This window comes from Corylus avellana, chromosome ca5, assembly GCF_901000735.1.
Source record: "Corylus avellana chromosome ca5, CavTom2PMs-1.0".
Lineage (NCBI taxonomy): Eukaryota > Viridiplantae > Streptophyta > Magnoliopsida > Fagales > Betulaceae > Corylus > Corylus avellana.
In genome coordinates this window covers 450316-472429 of record NC_081545.1, presented here as the reverse complement: position 1 = coordinate 472429, position 22114 = coordinate 450316, and the positions used below count along the sequence as shown (strand labels likewise).

At 36.4% G+C, this 22114-nt stretch overlaps 2 protein-coding genes and 1 pseudogene across 2 annotated transcripts; 1 reads left to right on the top strand and 2 right to left on the bottom strand.

Moving 5' to 3' along the window:
* The first annotated feature begins 1192 nt into the window (after positions 1–1192).
* Positions 1193–4290, top strand: LOC132181152 (uncharacterized; annotated as a pseudogene).
* Positions 4291–4567: 277 nt separating this feature from the next.
* On the bottom strand, positions 4568–10160 carry LOC132181147 (zinc finger protein CONSTANS-LIKE 9). Its single transcript, XM_059594234.1, has 6 exons — positions 9954–10160; positions 8306–9004; positions 7061–7288; positions 6060–6364; positions 5363–5494; positions 4568–5228 (listed from the first exon to the last, which is right to left on the bottom strand). The coding sequence occupies exons 2-5, from the start codon at positions 8891–8893 to the stop codon at positions 5365–5367; spliced, it is 1251 nt and encodes a 416-aa protein (XP_059450217.1). The 5' UTR covers positions 8894–9004; positions 9954–10160; the 3' UTR covers positions 4568–5228; positions 5363–5364.
* Positions 10161–13410: 3250 nt separating this feature from the next.
* On the bottom strand, positions 13411–21629 carry LOC132182430 (uncharacterized). The gene is made up of 16 exons (XM_059595669.1): positions 21193–21629; positions 20355–20968; positions 18420–19769; positions 17663–18136; positions 17474–17545; positions 17264–17344; positions 17105–17142; positions 16905–16992; positions 16675–16824; positions 16125–16316; positions 15957–16036; positions 15747–15819; positions 15562–15663; positions 15162–15267; positions 14537–14624; positions 13411–13822 (listed from the first exon to the last, which is right to left on the bottom strand). Exons 1-16 carry the CDS (start codon positions 21554–21556, stop codon positions 13615–13617), a joined length of 4080 nt encoding a protein of 1359 aa, XP_059451652.1. The 5' UTR covers positions 21557–21629; the 3' UTR covers positions 13411–13614.
* Between the last annotated feature and the right edge of the window lie 485 nt (positions 21630–22114).

Genomic DNA, 22114 nt, shown 5'->3' with positions numbered 1-22114 from the left:
ACTTTCAAACGTGTCAACCTTCTATTTGAAACCTCTCAACCGCACTCGTTTCGGTGTCTGTTAATTCCTGCGTTTTGTCCTGTGGCCGGCGTGACCTTGACGTCGACGACGATATGTTTTTTTTTTTTAAAAAAAAACAATGCAAAATGAGTGGACAAAGCCAAAAGTTTATTATGAGCAGGAGTCAAGGTCAACAAATTTTCCGTAGGCTGATTTTTTTTTTTTTTTTCTTAAGAAAGAATTGGGGGCATAGGCATAGCCTACATCGGTCTCCTCCTCCACCTCCGTCCCTAAACTTTCACCAATTTGTAATAAGTTGTATGTGGTATAAAAATATTATGAAGACTCCGTGTGACATACAAAAGTAACAAATAGATTTCTGCACTCAATTTTTGTTTTTTTTTTGACGGAAATCATTGTGTAATCAAATGAACTGAATTTATGAGTTCAAAAAAAAAAAAAAGTACTGATTTTCCATTTTTTTAAATAAAAAATAAAATTAGAAAGGGGTTTTGCTAAACCCTAGTACTATTTTCTTTGTACATTCGGTCCCTTCGTTGTCCTATGCATCCAAGTCGAATACCAAGTAACCCTATCTCTTAGGGGTGTCAACTCAGTTTTGGTTCTCGATTATTGGCCAAAATCAAGAATCAGGACCGGGTGCCCGTTTTTTTTTTTGGAAAAGCGGAACCGGAACCGATTACCCGGTTATACAATAATCGGCCAGTTCCAGTTGGTACCCGGTTATTTGGACCGTGTAACCGGACTTAATTTTTGGGCTTATTTGAGGTATTGAGTCTAATTTTTGTGCTTAATTTAATAATTTTTTGCCCCCCTTTTTTTTTTTTTAAAAAAAAAAAATTTAGTATTTTTGTCTCAATAAGTTGGGCTTTGTTGTGATTGTTAAAAAAAAAAAAAAAAACCCTAAAAAATTACTGTTTTTGGCATTTTGGGCTTAAAAAAAAAAAAATTCTAATGTTTACAAATGCCATAAAAATTCAATGTTTAAAAATACCCTAAAATTTTTTTTTTTTTTAAAAAAAATTATTTTATATATATACCCGATTACCGGTTATAAGTGTCAAAAATCAGAACCAAAACCGGGTAGCCAATTATCAGTTTTTGCTAACCGGTTTCAAAACTAGTTTTCCAATTACCGGGTGGTACCCGATATAATTTTTTTTTTTTTTTTTTTTTTTTTAACACTCCTACTATCTCTAGATTGCCTTTGATTTATACACACAGACCGAAATTTCACGTAATTGAAAAGACCCAAATTTTTTCTTTCTTATTTGGAATCGGTGGTATAGGTCTTCGATTGTCTCTGAGAAAGTTAAGATTACAACTGGTTGAGCTATCGGTGAGTTGGGGCATGACTGAGGAAACCCATGTGGCAGAACCGGCAAAGGTTCCGATGAAGAGGAATATAGGGAAGAAGAAGGGCTCTTGCTACAGGGCATTGAACATGGCAAAAAGGGTAAGAAGATTGACAGGAAAATGAAGAAACTGTTTCGCAAGCGGGCACGAGAGTACAATTCGGGCGAGGATGATGATGATGGTGATGGTGATGATCATGTTGACTAGAACCCTATGCCCGTGATCAGAGATGAAGAACGTCCTGAGTAAGAAGGAGGGGATGTGAATGTGGATAATGGGGTTTCTGATGATGAAGAAGATGGTGAATTTCAACTCGGAATTACGAAGTTTGCGGAGGGTTGTAGAGCATTCAAGATGGCATTCAGCAATATTATCATGAAGAGCGTGACTACTGATTCACTCGTAAGATAGGCTAGGATAACTGTTTAGTTGCTTTTTAATACAATGAGATTTGTATAAAGTTTGTCTTTTGCTTTGCAGGGTCCAGTTTTGTCGGCGGACAGGAAGCTCATTGCAGAGAAGCTTGCAGAAGAGGAGGCTGAACGGAAGGTCAAGGGGGAGGCCAAGAAGGAAAAACACTTGGTAATTCAATTTCAAAACCAGTTGTTATGACAAGCATAAGTGTTTCATGCGTTTGTGCGCATTTAAATCATTAATCTTCCCCTATAATATATGATTGGTTGCTTATGAGTTTTGTACTTTTCATTCATATGATTTAGGTGGGAGAAAGGGGGCATGTCAAACCTGCTAATTATTTGGATTCGCAAGAGAAGTTTCTAATAGGCGTTGCTGCAAAAGGAGGTAATGCATTTATGTTTGTTACTTGAGATTTAAGTCACAAGGGCACTGGTTTTATCAGATTGTTTTGCCTACTTTATAATAGTTCACATTTTCCATGTGCGTTGCTGGAGTTTCAGTGGTCAAGTTGTTCAATGCTGTAAGTTCTCCATGAAGATTTAACCATGTTTTGTTGCGTTTTAAGTCTTAAGTTTTAAGTTTTATTTTATTTTTTTAATTTTTTTCTATTGCTGTCACATTCATACCTAAGCTTCTGTGCTTGATATCTTCATATCTTGTGCAGGTCAACAAGGCACAAAATGCTCAGAAAGGTTTAAATCCATCGAGGTCTAAAGATGCAAATGGTATGCTGATACAATTTGATATATTCTTATTCTTTGCCTTACTATATTTCATATCCATCTTCTGGGATTACGCTCATTGCCAGTGCAATTTATCAAGTGTTACAGACCCATGTAGGCATGTCAAGTTATACCAGCATATGTACATGGGGTGTTCTTAGATTGAAACTAGTGCATTTATATTATATTCGTTAATCTTTGGCATACACATTAGTACATCTCTTTTGAACTTCCAAATAAAAGATTTTAAATTTTTTTTCTGGACATTTTCTATTTTCTCGTCTCCTGACTGCCCACAAAAGCGTTGATGTGAACTACAAATATGACTGTTGCTCACAAATTCCCATTAGTATCAACATCTCCAAAAGTTTCCATCACCATGTCAATTTCTCTTGTCAATCCACAAACATCTAATTTTACATCTAAGCTCTAACTGCTTTGGTCACAGTGCCCAAGTGTTCCCTGTGACCTGACATCAAAGAAAGATGCATGTGTTATTTCTGTTGAAAGCTGTCATACTATCCTCATATCCATCTTCTTTCTTTTACTCCCTTTTTTTCCCTATGCTAAGAAGTGCAGCCCATGTGGTTTTTACACAAAAGCAGGAATGGCATTGTTGTCATGTGGGTACTCAAGTGAGTCAGCAATTTTATGCTAATTAAACTGGTTCCATTTGCATAAAATTATCTCATTTAGCAAAAACAGGATAAAAAAGAAAAAAAAGAACACCGTGGTTATAGTCATAGAGGTTCAAGTCTGGCCGTTACATTTTTTTACTACAATTTGATCGTTACATTTTTCTTCCCTTTTTAATTTTGTTGGGTGAGACTGCTCACAAGACACTGTTTTGTTGATGTTGATTGCCATATTTGACTTCAGAAATTAAGTACAAACTTATTCTGTGGTCCAATGTTTAAGCCTCATTATGTAATCGTTAAATTGATCCACACTTGTTGCTAATACTAGCTCGCTAAAGTGATTCTAAGTGAGTATCTTTGAATATTACCAGCAATCAGGAAGCGGAGGAAAGAAACCTTCTTTTCAGAGTTGGGCAGGACATCAAAGCCAGCAGCAGCCGATACTCCCACTAAGGTAGTCCATTTCTTTTTCCTTCCTCTTTTTATTTATTTTTTTATTTTTATTGAGTTTCTTGCATTTATGTCATTTTATGTAACTGGGTTTAATCTGTGGATTTCGTTGAGTTCATACTGAACCTAAATGATGGAAGCTGCATGTCTCTCCCAGCTTTTAACATACATCCAATTGCAACTTTGAATTGACTGTTTGGTTTTGTGATATGCAGGGTCATACATCTACAGCTCAGACGGAGGCAGAAGGGCCTGCCTGGGCGCCATTGCGTGATAATTACATGTTGACGAATTCCAAGTTGAAGGACTGGGACAAGGTGCTGGTAAGAATTTTTTCTGTTATCTTGTTTAAATGTTGCACTAGTTGCTCTCTCTCTCTCTCTCTCTCGCTCTTTATCCTTTCAGATACATTTGGAAGTCTTTATTTCTCCAAGTGACATTTTTTCTGCGATAAACAACTGTAGCAGACGACGATGTAGGAAGGATGTCAGAAGATAGTAGTTCTGATGATGATTAATGTTTTGGAGCTCAGTAGGAAAAGATAAATGGGATTCTTTGTCAGGCAAACTTTCTACTAGCTTGGTGACATTGAAACGATGTAGGAAGGAAGTTATCTTTGTAATGCAGTATTTGTTTATCAATGCTCACAAGAATTAATGCTTATTATGCAAATATATGGCTCTTTTTCTACGAAATTTCTTTTGACCATAATGAATGCTGACTGATATTGGGAACTAGTGGATAGATTTTAGCAGTTCATTTTGATCAAACCCTGAAGCTTATGCTAGACTTTTCAGTGCGTACAGAAGGGCGAGACATGGGTTCATGGACATAAACATCATAAATTTCACCAACAATACAAGGTCCACCTAGAGGTCAGCACCAAAACAACCATAGATACTGGTGCAAAAGTGTCCTTGATTGTATGCAAAAGAATAACAAGCATTTCTGCATAAGAATATGTAGAACAAAATGACCACGTCATTAGAACAAAAATACAATATACAAGAGAAGTAAACCATCTTTCAGTCCTTTCATGGCAACTCAAAATAAGTAAATTCTTACACTGATGTGAAACCACTAGACTATCTCCTCTCAAAAGCATATATATAATCCCGTGATATACATGTTCACGAAATGTACAACATTTTTTTTTTCTTTTTTGTATTGTTTTGAGCAGATACAACAACACTAACTTAGGCGAACATAAAGATCCTACGCTGTACATGGGAAATTAAAAAGAAATGAGAGCATTACAAGTGCTAGCTTTTTAGTTGACCTGGCAAATGTGAGAGAACAGCCACCCCCACCATGCCAGCCATGGCAACAGCATTTATAGAGGTGACCAGAGCAAGGAATACAAGAAATACTAATTATTACGGTATTATGGCTGGAAAAAACCAATAAGGTTATCCTTTCCTAGAGAGTAACTGCACAAAGACAAGGAAACAAAAACCCATAGCCTTTAGGGGTGGTGGCGTGGTCTTTTTTGGATGGTGTCACAATCCATCAATCCTTTTATAGTGTGATGGAGGATCAAAATTCTGCTCCCGAACTTTCTTGCTAAAACATTTGAACCCAGCATTTCATATCCACCATTTTCTCCTGATGAAAACCAAGGCCCCTGAGATACAATCATACACTTTGTCATTCCACAGGAAATATGCATTAGTTTCATCCATTGTTTAGGTGATAGTACGGATTTTTTGACATTGAGAGTGGTTCTTTCCTTTTACAAAGCATGGTTAAAAAATGTACTCTCAGTAGCTTCTGGTTTGGATCAATGGATCATAATCATAAGCTTCACCAGCTTTGACAAAGCGTCCCTTAACACGCCTTCTTACATCAGCTCTTGCTTTGCGAGAGGCATACCTCACTCTTTTCTCGAACCTAGAAAACAATTAGATGAAAGTTGAGACTACAAAAGCCTTGAATAGAAGATCGTGCAATTTTTTTTGAAAATTAAATAAGAGTCTAAATGAAAATGCCATAAGAGTCTAAATGAAAATGCCACCATACCAGCCAGGGTCAAGTGATCATATTTACAAGCATTTAGACTAATGATTTTAGTTGTTTTTTGCACAAAGGTACAGGTATAGACATGCATATTGAAAAACATATCCATTTATCTATTAACATGTAACCCAATCCAGACAACTAGGTAGAAATTTAAGGGCAGAAAACTTCAAACTGACATTGTTTTATTAGAAGAAAAGAAATGGAACCATGAAAATGTTAAAAAGGAATATACCAAACCCGAATAACTAGTAATGCTATGAAGAAATTTAGAAACACCAAACTCAAAAACTCTATTCTCCGGAGGCTATAATACAAAGAGCAAGTAAAGCAAGTAAAAGACAAAGTTGTCAACTTAACGATTACCATCAAAGGAGGTTGCAGTGACTCGTTGTACAAATATTTATATGTATTATCTATTTATTAGCAAAAGACTTACTTGCGTGCCTTCTTCTTTTCCTTGTAACGCATAACAGCATCACTACGGTTAGCAGAATTGAAGGAACTCTCCGGGCATGGAGGACCCCATGGAGGCTCTCCCATGAGAATCATTGAAGAAGCCCCACAATCCTGATATTCCCCAGCACTACTCTCTCCAGTAAGACCAGAAAATGAAAGGCTTGAATGCCCTTGCTTCGCCGTAAAACAAAGTACCGGTTCAGTCTTGGCACTAATCATTGAATCAGCAGATGCAGCATTGCTGCATGCTGGCTGTGTTGCATTGACACGTCCAACTGACGACCCCTGGAGAAGAAACATATAGATCTGATCATGAGTACATTTTGCAAAATGAATCAGAAAAGCTTCAAAAGTGTGGTAGAAAAGAAAAATTGTATCTACCATCACTGCCATACAAGAAAGAACAATCCATCAAGGACATCATACACATCCAATTGGTTCACACATGCTTGCAAGTGCAATATGTTGGTGAGGTTTAATCAACATTCAAATTGATGAAAAGGTGTTTAAGAAATTCTATTGGGCCCACCTCCAGGTAATAATTCCAAATTCTATTATCAAGTTAAGCAGTCATGCCATCATATGATCTCTAAATTCATACACCATATGGTAAAAGCTTAACAAGTCATGCATTCAAGAAAATACATGAAAGATCCTTGCATAAAGAAACCATCTGCATTAAAAATAACCTCTTAAAAGTTTCTATAAGTATAAACCAAACTGAAAATTGAAACTACACTCATCAAAAAAATATTTTGAAATTAATAAACAAGTATCACTTTGTCCTTTATTTATTGATCGAACAAGAAAGATGGCATAGTTTGGTATCTCAATACATTATGAGAAGCACAAACTTCAAAACAAGGCATTGACAGACTATTTGCGACACAACAGACTAAGCACCAATAAATGTAACATATGAGAAGCCTATACGTCAAGGAGGATATCATGGGCAGCATAATACAATTAGATGAGAGTTACCTCAGCAGCAACTGCACCCTGACAACTGGAATCAGCAGCAGACATGTCCTTCATCCCAAACAAGCTATCAATCCCACCATTCTCAAAAAGCTCTTCAGAATGACTTAGTGCTACACCAAAGAGTTCTTCGTAGTTTTCAAGATCCAAATCCACTTCATCCATATCGAAATCATCATAGAGATAATTTTCTTCAGAGAGTCCAGGACCTTTTGTCCCAGGACAGCCTACCTGCATATTAATAATGTAAAATTTGCATAAGTCCTTGATGAAGAAACCACGGAACTTTCACCATACACCAATTATGCACACACAAAGCTAGAATTTGGATATTTCAATTCATTAAAACATAGAATTGGAAAACGTTGACAAAGCATGCAATTTATGTTAATTTTGACCGCCAAAAAGACCATAAAAAATGTTTCACATAAATATTAATTTCTCATTCTACATCATGAAGACGTAAAGCTCAAAATTAAAATTCATTCACTCATCACAGCCATGGAAAGAGGGAAGGCCTGGATGCCATAGAGCTGATCTTGCACTATAAGCAACTGGGAGGCAAGTATCCCAAAATGAATCATACAGAAAGGGCAATTTATGGGACAAAAAGCAGAACCAGAGTCTTTAAGTCAGGCAGGAAGATACTGGTGGAACCACAAAGATTACACGTCTATTTCATCACACTCCAAAACTAGTTTAGCTTCAATGGTCAGTTTTGAACAAGATAAAATTGTTTGGAGTACCATTATCAATCTAACTCTTTTGTCCATCACAAATTGGACATTTTGATGAACGGTACATAAGCAATAACAGGAGGAAACACACACACACACACAAAAACCATATATACCTTTGTGACATATTGTAACTCATGTTAATTAATGGCATCTACTGTAGGCAGCCTGTATACAGGCTAGACCTATCATAGTATGAATTCAAGCTAAAATACATAACATTCTCAGCAATTTAAGAAACAGAGGGTGAATGAAACGGATCGACAGAAACAACCCAACATTCATACATAACATTCATACTATGATGGGCTAGACCTATCATAGTATGGATTCAAGCTAAAATACATAACATTCTCAGCAATTTAAGAAACAGATGGTGAATGAAACGGATCGACAGAAACAACCCAACTCCCAGCAAGCCGGCAATGCTAATCGTTGTATTGCAGTATATTTTTTGTCAAACTGTTGAGATTTCTCTATAGGAGATTTCAATGAAACTATTGATATATACCTTGGGCAAGGATGAATATGCGAATCCACCCGGCTGGTCTAGAATGTGATGCCCAGAGTTAACTTCAGGCACCGAAGATGACCCAACCCAGAAACTGGACTTCTCCATGCTGCACACATCATTCAATTCAACAGAACTAGATACATTTTGGGTTATGTTGTTTTCTGTAGGGCCCCAAGCAGTTTTTCCACTGTTCTCAGTTATGCTCATCAATCCCAGTTCCTGCTCGCAAGTAGATTCACCCACAGAAGGGATATCTAAAACGAATGACCAGATTGAAGAAAGTTCTGCAGCTGACGGGCATCCAGAATAACAATTGATGGGCTGTCTCTTATGTGTTGAGGTTGAGGTAGAAGTGCCATGACCCATCCAATCACAATTCTGACAAAGAGAGACACTCTCTTGGGCACATCTTACTAATGCAGGTTGCGAGTTGCATCTTTCACATAATAGTGTTCTTGAGTGGCGTTTGGATAGGGCATTAGCAGAGTGGACATTTCGGTCACATGACAAACATAAGCAAGCAGCATCCGACCGGCAATATACCATGGACCTTTGTTCCCCACAAAAATCACATAAATAACCCATCTTTCAATCTATACTTCTCCAATTACTGAACTTCTTCTAGCCAAATTATATATCAGCCTACCAAAAGTAGCACCTTGCACGTACCACTATTCTTCCAAGTGTCCTAAAAACCTTCAAATCAAGCATACAGAAACAAGCACAACAAATCAGTATACATTAAACATAAAGGCTCATGAGATGGTTAAATTTTTCTACTTCTCTATACATAAAAGGAAAAAGGTCGATTTCAAAAGAAACTATTCTTCATCCAGAGTTCAAAAAACAAGAAGACAATTTCCTGTTGTAATATAACAAACCCAAGGAGCGAGGCAACTCAAATTACTGTTTAGCTCCGAGAAACTAAAGAGGGAAAAAAAAAGAAAAAAGAAAAAGAGAACTCTTTATATCACGAGTAAAGGGAAATGCTTCCGTCAATCACAAAAGTTTATCCATGAGAACAATATATTTTCAAAATAAAATTACATCTTTCTTCCCGAGAATAACATAAAAAGAGATAAAAGTTCAAGAGATTCCAGGAAAAATACCAACTTTACTGGATAAAAAAAAAAAATAAAAAAAAAAAAAAAGAAGAAGAAAAATACCAACTTTATAAAAACGAAAAAGTGAATCAAACATGCTGGGTGCTTCAAAAAGAAAATATCAGGATAGAAGACACAGAAATTTTTATAAAATCAAACTACCAAGTCCACCTATATACAGAACATATCACAAAATTCACTCCAAACTTTTTGAAAAAAAAGAGTCACAAGATTAAATCTTCAGAATTATCAAAAAAAAAAAAAAAAGAAAAAAAATTCACAGCACAAAATTAAGTTCATAATTCTGAAAAATAAAAGGTACCCAAGTGATTATTTCTCAGCATGCCCAACATACAAACCATCACACCCACAAAGAAGACCAAGGGCTAAACATAACAAATCTTACTAGGTAACAATTCAAACTTTTTTCTTGAGTTTATATTGCACCACCCAGAAGAGGGATTAGGAAGAGGAAGAAGAAAAAGATGATGATGATGATATTTATCATGCAAAAGAAGAAAAAAATAGCAGAAAAAAATTACCGTACGAAAAAGAGTGGACAAGATCGGTAAGAGCTAAGTTTGCAAATAAATTATTGCAAAAGTACACAAAGCCAAGCAACCCTGGGACGAAGATCTTTCCAGAATCTCACTCTTCTCTCTCTTCTCTTCTCTTCTCTCTGTGAATGTTGAGAAAGATATGAAGATAGAAATGGGGTGGGTGTGAGAGAAAGTATGTGTATGTATGAGTGTATGTATATGTGTATGGGATATGTGACATCATGATATACCAAAGCTGATAAAAAAGTGCAGGGAGAGAGAGTGAAAAACTGAATAGAGTGGGGTAGGGAGAGTGGGGCCCAATGCCTTTTGGTAGTGAAAGGCGTAGAAAATAAAGGGTCGCCTTCCCTTTCTGGGCCCCTCCTGTAATAAATATCATAATGGTAAAGCTCTCTCTCTCCTCTCTCCCCCTCCTTGATATTTCTTATCTTGGTTATTTAAAGCTATGTTTGGCAAGAAAAGTGCTTCTCGTACTCTCTGCCGTGGACGAATGCTTGCTCAGTTTCTTCCACCTTCCTGCACATCTGTCCCTTGTTTTTTGTTTTCCTGTTGCAGATGTACGTAATTTTTATATAATATAACATATATTTGCGTTTTTTTTTTTTTTTTTTTAATCTCCCTACTATTTTCATTTAAATATTTTTTTTTAAAAAATCTTGCAGAAAATCTAATGATAAATTTAAAAACTAAAAATAAATAAGAGAAAGAGAGAATAACAAGTATAGACTATCACATGAATCTATCTATAATCGTGTAAGTAATCACTAAACGGCGATTTGTATCTTAATACTTAATGTGACAAGTGTAATATGAAATGTTACGTTAATTTATAACAAATTTTGTTTATTTTATATTTAAGTATAGTTAACAATTTTTGACATAAATCGAATTAAACTCGATTCATATAATTTTATATCTATGCTTTGGCGTTATTCTCACTTGACCTTACACTCCATCCAAATGTTAGGCCTTGCTTTGTTAAGCAGTGGGCGATTGTTCATTATCTGGTCTGCTACCCAACCAGCTTGAAATCCAGTGGCACCAGAAAGTGCAAGTTTATGAAATTGATTTGGGACGTGACAGTTAGATTTGGTATAAGGATTTAAATTAATTTAACAAAGTTTTCTTCTACATTAATGGGTTTTGTTTTATCTTATTTTAGGGTTTAGTAAAATATTGAGTGGCAACTTCCCCACGTACACTAACAAATGTCTGCCACGTTATGATGCTGCTTTTTACATTCCTAAAATTTACAAATCATTACATGGATCAAATGATGTCATTGAAGACAGGATCACAATTTGACAAAACAGGATCACATGTTCTGTACACCTTTTTGTCACATAATTATATAATAATACACATAAATTTTTCTATCAATTAGATTAAACTCGGTATTTTTAAAAATGTTTTGGGTTTTCGTTAATATGTGAAAAATGCTTTTTTTTTTTTTTTTTTTTTTTAAAAAAAACAATATATTTCTTATATACTTTTTAATAACATTAATAATAATAATAAAAAAAATGCTCAAATCATACAACACTTCTAGAGATTGAGTTAGAATAATTTCTATAACTCAATTTGAAAGAAATTTATATCCATTTTATATAAAAACGCTGCTAATTAAGTATCATGAATGATTCTAGAAGTTTTTCTTGCGTCACTCAAAAAATGAGGTACATTTTAAAATCATCATTTGATCACATTTAATATTTTGATAAATCATTAACTCAAAGGTAATTTTAAGAGCCACATCATTCTTAGAGAAAAATAAAAATGACACAAAATAAACTTGCAGCATTACTTAAGCATCATAGTCACTGCTATTTATCATAGAAAACTTTAAAACACTGAAATCCATCTTTCATTTTGGCCTTTTAAAGTAGGATTTGGCTTAAGTACTAAAAAAAAAAAATTCATGTGTTATGCATCTATCCCTTACTCATCTTTTTTTGTGAATCTATCATTGATTTGTCGGATCCACATGTAATTCTACATATTTAACGTGCATTTATGATGTATAAGAAATGAACAAGAGATGAGTAAAAATAAAAAATAAAAAATCTAAAAAAAGATCTTATATAATTTTTTTTACGATTTAAATTTAATTTTACCCTTTCTCATAAAAAAAAAATAAAATAAAACTAAATTTAAAGGATTAAAAAACACTACAAAAGATCTCCTCTCGCACCCAAATCAAGTACTTTAAAATAGGAAGGATGTAATAAAAAAAAATAATAATAAAAAAGGAAGGGTGGAAGAGGTGGCAGTGAAGGGAAGCGAGTAGGTAAGCTTGTGTGCAGTCGAGAAAATGGAGCACCGAAGGTTGAGCACCTAAAAGTAAATGCACAGATAAAGGCCAATTTGTAGGCAATGAAAGCCCACTTGATAGACAAAGAAAGGACACGTGAGATTCAGTCCCACTTTCACAAAAAGCGTACCCCTTTTCGGCTTTTCCCCCCCCGATTCCTATACTTCTTAATATTACCCAACTACCCTTCCCTCTCCAAAATCATTGACAATTTGACTCCCTTGTGCCACGTGAACCAAAAAATATCCTATTTTATTTTCCCCGGGACCATTCTTAATTGATACTTTTGGTACCATGGGATGATGGGATGTGCTTTTCTTTTAAGAAACCTACCCAGTGGCCAATGGGTGGACGACACACGTTTTCCTCCTTGCTAATTGTGAATGGATAAGGCAATGAAGACCTAGTATTTGACCATCGTAAAAAAAAAAAAACAAAACAAAAATGAGAATGAGAAAGCTCAACAAACATGGTCTTAAGTGGTTATCTGTTTTTTTTTCTATTAACAACCAAAATTAAGAGGGAGAGAGTGAAGAGGGGAGAATAATTAGGAGAAGGAAAAGAGATGGGACATACTATTTTTTTTGATGCAGACACCTATATTTCAGCAACAACTTAACTCACACAAAGCTTTGACTTTATGATGGGGAGCACACACTTCATGTTCCCGCAACATTTAACACAGCTTCAAAAATTCTTAATTTTAATTTGTTAATTTTGTGTTAGATTTACGTTTAAAAAAAAATTACAAGCTAGGCCTATAAGAAACATATGTGTGAGTCTGACAAAAAATTTTATACCTGTGATTTAGTGGTACACAAGCGTGAATGGTGGGGTGGAGCTGCTTCTGCAACGTTGGGTGTAGTCATCTGTTGTGACAGCAATAGTACATCCCCAGTGAACGATCCAAGCCCAATCGAAGACACAAGAAGAAGCCCAATTTCTGAACCCAAACACAGGACACAACGACAGCAGTTATCCACTTGCCCCCACATCGAAGACGCACTCCAGAATATGCCAAATCAGATCCCACTTTATCCTACGAATAATCAAACCCAAGAAACTTGTTCAATTTCTAAAGCACTTTCACCATAAATAAATAAATAAGAGCGAATGACCGAATTGCCCTTAACGTTGAAGGGACAAACCTTCACTTTATTCATGTCAACAAACTCTTAACAATTCACATCAAACCCTCACTACATATCCATTTTGGTGAAAAGCTTCAGGTATAATAATAATACATGCAAACTGTACAATCTACCAAAAAACCGCAACATGTTGCGATGGTGAGCAGTCTATACAGATTGAAGAAATTGTCAAGTGACACCTCTAAACTTTTCCTGCCACCATTGATGTGCTTGAACCTTGCACAACCTCAGAAACAGACCTACACAGCCTCACTATTCTTGAATATCCAGTTGTTAGATTCTCAGCTGCAGCTCTTATTTCAGCTATGAGTGACTCCGGCCATGATTTCTCTGGACCCGCAGTGCCAACATGTATTTCGTTTGGGAGGATCTCCGAAGGATAAACGCCTCTGCTCAGAAACAATCAGACCAATCAGTCATCCTTTAACATACTATATGTAGATATACATATAAAGCTAATATGACGTATGAATAGCCTAGAAACTTTATGACAGCATATAATCCGTCAGCTGCGGCTGGCACTATATGGAAGCTGTCCCAGTTACCTCAGGCTTGAGGTCCCCAACCGAAACTCATCAAGTTGAGAACAATATACATTAATGACATGACAGGACCTTTTATCTAAGCATTATTACAGAAGAATCAAACTATGAGATTATTATCCTTTTTACTTTTGGGATGATAATGACCTCCAGATCAAGGGTGAATAGGACATCTTTGGGGCCAAACTTATCAGAGAGCTACCCCAACAGCTCCATAGATGCTAATATCAATCCTACTATGTCCATGGATAGAATAAGCAAGCAGAGCCACATAATTGGCAAGGAGCAATAACTTGCATAAAGGGGGCACTTACAATAAACTCTAAGGCTCCATATATAATGGCCTCATGCACATGACTCCTTTATTCTATCATGTACCACAGATATCATAGTGTCGACCCCATAAGTTACATCACTTCAAAAAGCTTCAACCACAACCAACACTCATATCGCATTGCAGTGAATTCCTAAAACTTATGATATGGCTCTGTTTTGTCCAGTAACATGAATGCAAAATCTACTGCTGATTAATATAAATAATAGAATTGTAAAGGACTTTACCGATTCAAACATGTCATGTCAAGAGTCAATGTCACCTTCCGACCACTATAAAATTCAATGAAACATAGCTGCAAATCAAGCTGGTTAACTGCAAATCAAAAGTACCACATTCACTGAGATTTCAACTCCAGAACGAAACTTTGAATACAACTCAGAATTCATTCAGTGTGATTATAGTTTATACAGCAAAATAATTGATCATACTTAGAAAAGTTCTCAGAAATTGAGATAATATATAGAGAAAAATTAATCTTCTTGCCCTTCCACATAAATGACTTCCTTTATCTTGACCTGAGAGATTCATCAAACAAGTAGGGGTCCTGATAAAAAAAATACATGACTTGGTAGGCCTAAACGCAGGTCATGTATTTAACTTGAATAGGAAATATGTGACTGCACCTTTTGCAGCCCAAATATGAATGGAATGGCTAAACTATAACAGAAACACAAAAATTTTGCATCATCATTAAGATGCCTCATTAGACTACAATTAGATAATGACAAAACTTTTGATTAGGCAGGAGACCTTTTTGATTAACCAATTTGAATGGAAACCACATGTGACTAAAGGTTATAGCACAGAAGCACAAAAAGAAAGGGGGAGGGAGGACACAGAAGATATTACCGGATGGAGAATGAAAACTTGTCTGGACCAGATTTCTAATCTCTATCTGTGTTAACTGTACTTCCCCAACCACATCTAGCAGATTACATAGAAGCGAAGTGGATATCTGCATATAACATACCAAAGTGAATGGAATAGCCTCTAACACTAGAGATAATAAATCCAATACATACTGCCATTAAAAAGACTTTTTATACATATCATTAAAAAAAAAAAAAGACTTTGCAACATAAGAACTAATGCTAGTGTGGATTGCAGAGGAATTATCTGCAAAATGATGCTTATTATATTTAAATCAACGGTGTTATCACTGTAGAAAAAATGAAAAAGAAAAGAGAAACAAAAAGACAAGGAAAATGAACCAGCAGAACCAATGCAATAAAGAGAGGGTGCAGCTTACTTGTGTCTCTTTTGCCAAACATCTTGAACCAACATACTTCTTAGTGGTCTCAGCATTTACCAAAAATGAAAATGCAATGCCAGCATCCATGTTTGGAAAATTCTAGTGAACAAGAAACACTGGATTATAGAAACATTAAAAAAATAAAAATAAAAATAAAAATAAAAAAATCTTCTTGTTCATACCTTCAAGATGTTTATATCATTCAATTTGTTTGAGATGATTATGCTTGATAACGGACCAGTGTTTACTGTGAATCTGTACATCATCAAGCAAACGATGTTAATTTTTTTTTTTTTTTTTTCAATGTGATGGTATAAACAATGGCATCTCGTATGGAATCAACCACAAGATATGAATCAAATAAAGAAAGGAACCCAATAAAAAGAGTAAACCTTTGGCTGATGTAGCCCTGATAGTTGAGGAGAATATCATAATGGCCATTCCTACTCTCAAAATCATCAATTTCCCATAACTGACAAAGTAACAGAAAATATGTCCCTCAGTGACATAAGGCATTTTATTGTATGTATTTACAAGAATCACAGAAACAGTAGAAAGACCTGCAAATCCTGGCGTATAAACCTGCAACACATTCTATTCTTCAGCTGATCATGAACTAATGCAAGAGTGTTGGCACAGTTTGGTTCTCCTTTCATCCTACATTTAGAGTGAAAACATTTGCACAGACTTTCTATTTTTCTATCTAAAGCTTCAAGCTGCTGCCTTCTTTTGGTCACTTCATCACAGCAAGCCTGGCGCAGTACAACATGTGCATTACAAGGAACCCAAAACTTAAACCTTATATTTTTGCTTAAACTTCATGAACTCTACAAGCCGAATGGGCACAAATGAAGAATAACAAGCATGATAGAAATTGGAGAAATTAAATGAAAACACATATTGATGCCAACATTAAATTCTATTTTCACCAACATCTTGTTTCGTTTATTTATATTTTTTAAAATCAATTCTAGATTCATTTTTGTTAAAATACCAAGAGGAAATCTGAATTGAAATAAATTTCCAAAAATGATCGTTAAAGTGAATTTTGCAGGCCGCAGAACATAGAAGATGAGATACATTGACATCTTAAAAAACCCATATATATACCTCATGCGTGCCCTCAAAATTAACTAAAGAAGTCTGATGAAGACTATTGTCAATTTGAGTATCCCCTGCACCACATTCAGATAGATGTTCAATTTTCAACTTCAACACTTGACACTCCTGAATTCCAGAGCTCAATCGCTGTACTCTTTTCTGCATGCAAGTGTAAGAGCAGAGATGACAAACTGTATACATGTCTACAGAAAGGAAAACACAAGAGAGGAATAAGGTACCAGCAATATGTTGCGCTTCACACCCATTAATTGCATTTTTGCTTTTTTATATGCAATTTCATACATCAACAATCTTGTTTGGGCTACTCTGCAGCAGATAAATTCACCAATGTCAAAACTTGATATGCTAAATCATTTCATGAACACCTATAAGAACCAAGTTCATCTACATCCATGATACTTTCATAATATGAAACCACCTTTTATGTCTAACACTACTGAAGTGGTCAACTTTTCCCTGTAGAAGGCAAATACAAGTACAGGGTTAGCAAAAGCTTAGTATCCAAAGAGGTGATGTACTTGTAAAGCAGTAACATGTTGATATGTTCATAAAGTATAATATCGTATCTTCAGCAAACCTGAGACTGGATTTCAGAACAAAGTATCTCATATTTTTTAACCTTCAATAGGCGAGCCACAAAATCGTCCAGCATGCAAATCTATATGTGGAAAAGAATGTGAGAAAAAAGAAAAAAGTGGAAAAGCTAAATTAAATGATCATAGTTATCTAATTCCACATCCCATATCTAAGTTCTGTTATAAGAAATGGAAAAGAGAAGGGAATATACCGCCTTTAAATTTAGGTTATCAATAGATCCAGAAAGCAGTTGTTTTGTATCACCTGAGAATTTTACTAAAATCTGCAAGATGAGTTCTGAAGTCAAAAGTAATACCAAGGATTTAAAAATTTTACAGGCCATCAGCAAAACTGCTATGCAGTTAAATAACATACAAAAGAGCAAAAGTGGTAAACTTACATCAGCCCAATGCATCCGAGTTTTATCACCTCCTATCTTCTCTCCATTGTTAACTTCATTAGCCTGTTCCAACATGAACTCTAAATTATGACCCCCACTTTTATCACCTTTTGGACTTTTCTGTATCCTGGTTAACTTGTCTATATGGTCTCCATCTCCAAAAACTATTTGAACGTTTCTTCTTTTTTGTCCAGAATAAATATCCATATCTCGTGCAGGAAAAGGACTCTGTGAAATATGAACTTCATCATGGCAGTTATTATCACGTCTACTTGAACTGGACCTGGGGGATAGTACAACTTTCCCAACAAAAGGTGGCATCACGTAATTGTGTGATGCACTTGATGGGTCTTGCCTAGAGGGGCTTGGAGTTGACTCTTTGCTGGTGGGGCTCCAAATCGGCTTTTTCCTGTAGGAGCTCTGAGCTGACTCTTTCAAGGTAAGACTCTGGGCCAGATCTTTCTTGGATGGGCTCTAAGCACCAAAATCAATGTCACATTTTGCAAGTATTTACGTAGGTATATATGTAAAACAATAACACCGTTCATATAAAGAAACATCCTAGTACTTTCACCACAGTAATGTACAGTAAGAAAGCAATTGAAATTTGAGTAGGTCTTTGTCGATAAGCCAGTCTAATAAGATCAGAGTTGATATGCCCATGTGTGAAGCTGCATGCAGTTACAACATACAACCAAAATATATATACGTGCATGTCTATGAAAGTGCGTGAGTAAATATAGAGAAAGACTATGACCTTTTCAAGAGAAGGCTCTTTTTTCCCTCTATAAAAATACAAATTGAGCTGGCGAGGGTCTGCTCCAGCTTGAAGGTTCTTATCTGTGCTTTCAAACTGAAAATTCATAGTGTCCCTCTCCCTCAAAGGGCTTTGGATATTTATAAACGTTTCAGATTCATTGCAAAGATGAGCGATGTTATTATCAAGGACCCTTTCTACTTTGGAAAACTCTTTGACATGGTTAGTCCTCAAGAAGGATGCATCCGACTCTGCTCTCATTTCAGAAAGCAATGAATCCAGTTTGTCAGCTACCAGAGTAGAATGGCTATCACCATTAACATGTTGAATTGAATCTCCATCTTGCCCCGAACCAGAAACAAGTTTATTATACTGTCCCAGCTGTTTCAAATCACGAGAGACACTGCCTTGATATTCCATGGATGCTGCTGAGTCCTGACCTAACCTTTTCACTGGAGATGAAACAAAGTTATCAGGCATACCAGCTACTCTTTTGTCTTTCCTGTAATCAAGTGTGATCTCCACTGATGAGGAATCAGTCCCTGAAGTAACCAAAGTCCCTTCTGTGGGATTTTCTGACATCGAGAAATTCTGAACCAGTTTCGATCCTGACCGAGTGAACTGAGAAGGTGAACCCACTGCTGTCATTAGATTCTTATCCTTAGAAACAAGGCCCAGAGACATGTAATTTGGAGATTCCCCATCTTTTGCAAGGCCCAAGATCACTTCATTTTGGCTCAACTTACCAATGTTTTTGGGGATCTCTATTCCATCACCATCTATGTTAGTCAAATTTTTTTCTTCATTCTTCACATCAGCAGTGCACAAGTGCTCCTCTAAATGAGCAATGGGTGTATCCGCATGTCCTTGCTGAGGATCTTTGCTATTTCCAGCCAGAACAATATTGAAGGAGGAAGGCATGGAAGAATAATTTGATAATCTGCGCTTCAATTTATCGATTCCCTCTTTCAGAGTAGAGGAACTGGGAGACGGCTCAGGAATTTTAAACTTGGAAATGCTTTTTCGAATGGAAGACAGACTCTCACCATGTCTAATACTTTCCTTACTTGAAAAGAAACCTGGCAGTTTTGAGGAAGGAGTCACAATCCCCATATATTTGGCTGAATTAGGAGTATTCACAACCGATTGCTGTTGTTCAGAAGATAACAAAGATATGGACCCCTCTAGAAAAGATCGATATCTTTCACCAGATTTCTGATTGATACCAGGGCCACTTCTTCTGAATTCAGAACTACCATCCTTATTTGATGGAGTGCCTCTATTATCATCAGTGAACTGAGATATTGGCCTAAACATTTCAATTGCATTTTCACTAAATTCCTTAACCCCCTGCAATTACAAGGATAAAACATGCAAGCAAACCTGTCACTTAATCCCCTTGAAGAAACTCACACATATGAATTCCAAAAATCATAGGTAAATTCAAACTAGTATTTGTTAGCACTTTATAGCTCATTCATTCACAATGCTGCTAGCATGTTGGATAATAGATAAGCAAATTCAAAAGACCAACCACGCATTTTGTCTCAGGACAAAGAATGTATCACCTTTAACATCTAAAACAGTCAGCAGCGACCAGTCACAAACTTCCAACCTCAATGATTATAACATGACAACAGATCATTAAACTTATACTACTAATCATGCACAGAGTAAGTCCATTAAAAACATGTTATGAGGACATAAGAATTACAAGAAACAGTAACTATAAGAATGAAATGAAATACTTTCAGTGCATGATACAATGCCCTCCTAATGAGACAACCAAAGCCCATAATGGTCTCCAGTGAAACTGAGTGAATGCACTCCAGACAGTCATTGAAGAACTCCCAAGTGGATAATACTCTACGAAATATAAGAAGGAAACTCATTTTACTTGCAATCCTTTTTTTAAAAAAAACATTCTGTACTCACTTCAGTTAACTGCTTGGGAGTTTGGATTTGGTGATCATGAGTAATCTGATCAACAGGAACAGCAGTAGAACCACCACTTGCCTCGCTCGTCTTTGTACTAGGCAGAGACACTGCCTCGGCAGACATTTCATGCATATCATCACTCCCCATTAAACACTTTGAGTCAATAGAGATAGAATTCAAAATGTTGCTCCCTTCTGCCAAAAGTGCATCTAATCTGGGAGATATCCTCCCATAATCATAACTACGTGGGTTTTCTCCTACAATACTCATGTCGTTTGAATCTTTACCACCACCACCACCACCGCTGCTCACTTTATCAACAGGAAGCACAGGCTTCTTAGCTTTAGTTAGTACCATAAAACTTGCTGAATCAGTAGGGGTAGCAGTGTGGGAAGGGGTAGTAGCACTGTCTTCAAAGGCAAGAAGACGATGTGCCGTTGTCATCGTCGGGGTCTTGAGATCGCCTCCTCCTCCAGAGTCTGACCTGGCAAGACTACGGAAATGCATAGAGAACGCGGTGGAATCCATGGTAATATCATCCGATGCACCAGAGTCGGATAACCTTCCGGGTCTAATGAAATTCGCTGACACAGGCCCAAAGAAATTGTCTTCTGCGAAAATTTTAAGGAGCAAATGCTTCAGCATTTTCATAGTCCGTTTCAAGAGATTCAACGAATGCACGCACCAAACAATGAGATACCGTAACATAAAAAAAGTGCAAAACAGAAGCAAATTGCTTAAAAATAACTTGTTAGTACTCATGAGTAAGAATCTTCCCTCCAATCAGAGCCAAATAGAGGGGTAAGATGGAAAAATAGAAGGTGGGGGAACTTGCCGTCGTCATTGGAAACTGCGGAGGCAGAGCCGACGGTGCTGCTTCCGGGAGAGGGCGAGCCAATGGGGCGCAAGAAGGAGTTGGGCGGATCGTCGAGTTCTGGAATGGGAGTGGAATCGTCGCTGTCGGCAAGGTCCCTGAAAAACCCTAGCACCTCTGGGTCAGGCCCAGAATGAGAGGAGTTTGGGGTGGCGGGCTGGTCCTCGGAGAGGTCGTCGTCGCGGTTGAAGATGTGGACGGAGGTGATCTCGACGTCCGCGAAGCTCACCCGGCGGTTCGCACGTCTCTTCTTGAAGGCTATTGTCTCGACCTCGCCCTCGCCCTCGCCCTCGGTCTCCGTGTTGCCAGGCTCTTCGGACGCCATTTCTCGACGGAAAGTTATGCACTCGCGCTTGTTAGGGCCAACCAAGTAAGAGGGGGTGTTGGATTTGGGGGGTTTTGTGCGGGAAATGATGAGCTATTGTTGTTTCAAAGGTGTTTTGAATTTATTATATTATTAACAATTAAAAAATTAATTGGGCTTTTGTTTCATTTGTTGAGATAACTTTCACATCGTATTGTAATTTGTAAAGACTTGGCTGCTTAATTGGGGGGTTTTTCACTGCGGTTTTCCAGATTTTTTTCCTTTTTTTTTTTAAAAAAAAAAAGTAATATTAAATAAAAATTACATAAAAAAAAAATAATACTATATATACTGGACAAAAATATTTTCATTTCGAGAAATGTTAGGAGTCAATAAATTTTTCATATTTAGCTTATATTTATTTATAATCAACCATTGAATTTGTAGACTTGTATAGATCCCACATAAGTCAATAGTAAACCCCACAAATTTAATAGTTAATTGTAAGAGAATATGAGTTAAATATGAGAAACTTATTAACCCCTAACATTTCTCTTTCATTTCATTCTTAAAGCTGAC